This window comes from Galeopterus variegatus, unplaced genomic scaffold (genome assembly GCF_000696425.1).
Source record: "Galeopterus variegatus unplaced genomic scaffold, G_variegatus-3.0.2 Scaffold1033, whole genome shotgun sequence".
NCBI classification, from domain to species: Eukaryota; Metazoa; Chordata; class Mammalia; order Dermoptera; family Cynocephalidae; genus Galeopterus; species Galeopterus variegatus.
Genome location: NW_007727144.1, coordinates 396986 through 402614, shown reverse-complemented (window position 1 = coordinate 402614; position 5629 = coordinate 396986). Strand labels below are relative to the sequence as shown.

The 5629-nt window shown below is 37.5% G+C and overlaps 1 protein-coding gene across 1 annotated transcript in view; it reads right to left on the bottom strand.

Moving 5' to 3' along the window:
- Nucleotides 1–205: 205 nt before the first annotated feature.
- LOC103591815 (olfactory receptor 13H1-like) overlaps nucleotides 206–5629 on the bottom strand; it is a gene marked incomplete at its 3' end in the record, with an annotated part of 12609 nt that continues 7185 nt past the window's right edge. Inside the window, 2 exon segments of the mRNA XM_008574342.1 lie at nucleotides 206–391; nucleotides 394–1024. Coding sequence (XP_008572564.1) covers nucleotides 206–391; nucleotides 394–1024 — 817 coding nt within the window.

The following is a 5629-nucleotide window of genomic DNA, read 5'->3' as shown; positions in this document are numbered from 1 at the left end:
AATATTCTTAGTAAGTTTGTTAATAAGTGCCTAGTGGTGTCCATGGAGAGAATGCTCATTAAGATTTTTGTTGTTTTTGTCTGTTTTAAAAAAATATAAGTTGAAATAATGGGTCAGGTTTACATTGTTTTTCTGCACATTGGAGAAGTTTAAAGAGAACCACTAAAATTTTTCTATTTTTTTTTTGTTAACTTCCTAAGTGTACCTTTTACATCCTTATTTCTCAGGGTGTAAGTGAGGGAATTTAACACTGGAGTAACTGCTCTATAAAATATTGAAAAGACTTTGTCCTCTTCCTGGGATTCCCTTGACTGAGGTTTCAAGCACATGTAGATGGCTGTCCCATAAAATATGGTGATGACAGCTGGGTGGGATCCACAGGTGGAAAAGCTTTGAGCCTGGTCTCTGCAGAGCGGATCCTCAGCACAGCAACCACAATGTGAGTATAGGAGATGAGGATGAAGGTGAGGGGCAGGGGCAGTGTGAATATGCTGATGGCTAGACCCAGAAGAAGTCTGACTGGGGTGTCTGAGCAAACGAGCTTCAACAGGGCCTGCACCTCACAGGTAAAATGGTTGATGACATTGTGTCCACAAAAATGGGCAGGAAATGCAATGGTTGGTATTATTGCCAAAGGGAGGACACTGGCCCAGGTCACCATGGCCAACTGTATGCAAACCTGATTGTTCATAATGATGGTATAATGCAGGGGACTGGAGATTGCAGCAAACCTGTCATAAGCCATGACAGCAAGGAGGAGCCACTCTGTCATCCCCAGAAAAAGGGATATGGCCATCTGGGCATAACAGCTTCTATAGGAGATGGTAGGGAAGTCCTTGAAGCATTGGGCCATGACATATGACTCCCAGCTGGTGGAGAAACAGATATCAAGGAAGGATAAGTTACTGAGAAAAAGATACACGGGCGTATGAAGTTGAGAATCCCATTTCACTACTATGACAATAAGGCTGTTCCCAGACATTGTGACCAGGTAGGAAAACAGCAGTGCCAGGAAGAAGGCAGCCTAGATTTGAGAGTGTTGAGAAAATCCAACAAGGATGAATTCAGTCATGTCCAAGGCATTGTCTGTCTTTAGACTACCCATTTACTTATCTCAAGTGCTGGGAAAGGAGTCAAAACATAATGTCACCAACATGAAGAAATAAGAGGAAGCGCATCTTAATAGCCTGTTACAATTTATGTTCTGGAGCTCTAGCTAATTATTGTGTGTCATTTGTTTTACTGGGTTAGGCTCAGCTATTCAAGCATCCAGTGGTGGCAATATGCTTTCTCTGTGCTTCTCTGTCTTATAGTCTGGACTATAAGAGCCCAAATAAAGGTGCAGCCATGTATAGCTTAAAGACTGGGATACATTCTGAGAAATGTGTTGCTAGGTGATATTGTCGTGTGAAAGTGTATCATGAAAGGGAACAGCAATGAATTTTCCTATTATCTACACTGGCCAGTAGCTGCATAAACATGAGCCCTCACATTATGTTACGAAGTCTCTCTGTGCCTCGCTTCCCTCATCTGTTAAATGGGGATTAGAATAATACCACTGCCATAAAGTTATGAAAATTAAATTATGGGTAAGGATTGTGCCTAGCATTCAGCAAGAACTCAGTGAGTGTTAGCTAACTGTTATTATTAACTATTATTTTGCTACGGAGATGGGTGGAAATAATTTAAAAATTCAAGAATTCTTGAGAATTATAGACAACAACCCTTTCAGTAATGAATCAAATGCTTGGCTTTCTATCTTAAAAGTTTCAGCTACCTTTGGGAGGGTCACCCACTGGTCTATGTACACCAGCATCACCACAAACACATGAGTTGTGCTATCACATGACATCACTAGGTGACAGGAATTTTTCAGCTCCATTATAATTTTATGAGATCACTGTCCATATGTGGTCCGTCATTGACCCAAACATTGTTATCTGGTTCATGACTGTACTTATATCTGATCAGGTAAGACAATCATTAACATTGAATCAAACAGAATTATAACTCTTATAAAGGGGCATAGCTAGATGATTGACTTAACCCTTGACCAAAAAAAGAGGCGTATGTTACATCTCCCCACCAAAAATATGTTGGTAGCAGTGCTTCAGTTGATTCGCTAATTGAAAAATATATTTAAAATTTAAACCCAAGGATCCAGTGCTTGAAATACTTCTTTTACTTTTCAACCTTTTTTGTTGTTCTTATTTGTAGTATTAAAACCACAAACCATCTATGGATGGTAAATTAGAAAGTGTATAGGTAGCTAAAGCAATCAGTCAATTCAAAGGAAAAACACCACCAGCCAAAATGACTTGAAATAAACCAAGCAACTGGTGAATTTACTGAAATCTCATTCTTTGTTCAATTGTTCTGACATCTATCTCCAATTGACATAAGCTTACTTCGTGCATATCTTGCCATCTGCATACGGCTTCAAATAAGACTTTTAAGGGTGATGGGAAAATCTTATTAGATAAAAGGATTTCATGAAAATGACAGTTCCCAGAAATTGTGAAGAGGGACAAGAAATTTTGTATGCATGTTTCCAGAAGTGTGACAAAAGAAAAAATAAGACAGAGCCCTGTCAGTGTTGCATGATTTCAGCAAAGAGTGAAAGAGATGACCAGTTGAAGTCTCTTTTGGCTTTAAAATTTTATTTAGACACAGCATCAATTTCTCCACACTGTATAGTTATATTAGTGCTGTATATAATTGGATAATTCTTCATACCCAAATGGCAGAATGTTGAAATACCAAAAGCAAGCAAGGGAGCCAGCTGGATCTGAGCCTAAATTCTGGTTCAGCCACTAGTAAACTGCATGATCTTGAAAGAGTGAGCTTCCTCATATGTGAGATGGGAATATCACCTAGGCCCTTGCAGAATTGCTCCAAGAAAGAGATGAGAGAATTTCTATAAAGAGCCTAGCACAGTGCCTGGCCCATTTATAGCCACCCAAGATACTGCAGTTCCCTATCTGCTTTCACGGCCCATGTAGACCTTCCCTTCAGCTTGGATTTCATCCTTGTAAACGTGTGCCAAAATGTTATTTCATCCTACCTTCCCTTGTGAGATTACCACATTACCAGAAACAACAAAATCTGAAGTTTTAGGTTTGAGTAACAACTAGGGAAAGTTTGACTGTGTAAGTCATTAAAATTTGTTCCTGATGGTAGGCGGGAAAGACACATAAAGAGATGAAAATTACTCACTGACTTAGGGCTGGAGGACAGCAACAGAGAAGTGCACCTCATTCATAACAGAAGCATTTTGCAGTTGGCGACACCCCCACAAATGACTAATCTCCAAGAAGAAATTTGATTCCTTCAACTGCAAGGAAAAGAAGTTTAATACAAGCAGCTGTGGTAATAAATCTTCCTATCAGTTGTGGTTATAAGTCTGGAAAATCTTGAGTTAACTGTGCTGGTGAATCATGCACATTTATTTCTACTTGTTTAAATATCTTTTATTTACACAGAGGTGGTTTGTAATAAGGCTGGCATGAAAGGTTGGTGTCCAAAAAACAATAAAAAATTTCATTTTCTAGCATACATAATAATAATATAGATGCCAGTTCATGACATGCAGTTTTTCTTTGCTGGCATAAATATTAAAATGATATTTCTTCTTGTAGTGTCCAAAATTCTGTTACTTTGTTTCCAGCCACAGAAAAATAAATTGAGATGTACTTTTATGAATAAGTTGATATACTTTTAAAATATTGGTGTTTGCCAAAGTACGCTCTACTTATAGACCAAAAATATTTAAGTAGACTTAAAAGAAGGCACAATTCAAATGCAAGACAGAGCTTTAAAATTTGGATAATCTTGTGTTGGTTTAAGAATTGATAACCTCAGTCTTGAAGAAAACTTTCTACTTTGGGGACTTATGGGGTGTCCCTGCTTTGCAAGTAAGTCTTCCAGTACAAATGGGGTAGAGAAAACAAAGTAGGAGAAGAAGACATCTGCTATATTTAGCTCACTAAAATAAAGTTCATTTTCCTTCTAACTTGGTTAATGAAAATTTCAGTGAATGTTCCTCATAGCAGTGATTCTGGTGGGAAACAAAGGCTGGTCTTCCTCAAAAAGAGACTTTCTTCTGTCTGGGCAGTTCTTCATTCATTCACTTTATTTTATTTATTTATTTTTATTGAAACATAATTGATTGTACATATCTGTGAGGCTCAGCATTGAAATATCAATCCCTGTGTGCAATATGTGATCCTCAAATCAGGATAATTAGTATATTCAACTTTACACGTTGTAATCATTTTTTTGTGGACTCTTACCAATTTCTCACTAAACCCTCCTTCCCCCTTTCCTACCTCTGTTGGCCTCAGTCTGTCATTCACTTTATTTTCTGCTAGCACATTAAAAGTTCAAGTAGTTATTGTCTTTTTCTTTTTCTATTTTTTTTGTTATTTTTTATTTTTCAAGTAGTTCTATGAAGAATTAATATTGAGGGATTTTGGTGACCAAGATGTACACCATAGTATGACTGTGTAACAACTTCTGTGTCTGCTGGGTCCTCTGAATGATATGCTATGTTGATCAATCAGGGTCTCTCCTAAGTGTGATTGTGAGTTCAACAAAGATTCGATGAAGTTTTATTCTTATTTATTTATTTTAACTTGAGGGACTTTAGATCTCATATAATGGAAGTTAGGCTGAGTGTATACTTTGGGGGCTATAAGCCCCTGAATTTTGCAACCAAATCTGTGGCCATCTCTGTTTTCTCTGGCACTCTAACTTGCACAGAGGAAACTCTTAAATTATTTGCTGAAATAAAAGATCTTGATGTCACTTTGACTAAATGTTTTCTTCCATTCACGTATTTTTATGCTACATTTAATCAAACTTTCTATCTTTGGCCATCTGACTCTGAATAACTTTTTTTCCCTGAAGATTTTGATCTTTGCTTTATTGGTACAAAAAATGTGTTGACTGATAGAGCAGTACTCTGTTGAAAGACAACAGTAGAGGAGGACTTTCAGCCGGATAGTCACTTCACATTAGACTTTTAAGGTTCACTCCTCAAAACCATACCATAGATGGTTGGTGGTAAGGTTTTACCTTCTTTGTGGTTCTGTCCTAGGGACTTTCTCACCCTGTATGTTAAAAATATATTACACCTCCATGGAAACTGACAAAATATGAAAGAGAATAAGATGGTGAACATTTGCAGGAGCATACAAATTGGGAGAAATTGCAGTGCCATCAAGGAAATATTTCGCGGAAGACATGGTTGATGCTTCTCTAATGAAGATTACAGAACTGGCATAGAGGCAAGCTACAGTAGGAACGAAAGGCTTCAGTTGTCCAGGGATCTGACAGAAGTCTCATTCTACTAAAAGCAGGGCATCTGATAAATTCAGGATTTGCCTTGCTGACGATTTCATTTCTCAGAAGCTTAAAGAAGCATTGAGTGGAAATGATGCCACGGATTTAATTATGATAGAATGGACCAGAATCTTGGGAGAAAATAACCATATCAGCTGGGAGTTCATAATAGAAAGAAACTCTATAGTCAACATTTCTAAAAGGTTATGAGACCATAGATATTTTTTCTCTGAATCTTTTTTTTTTTTTTTTTTGTCTTTTTGTCTTTTTTCCGTGTCCGGCAACG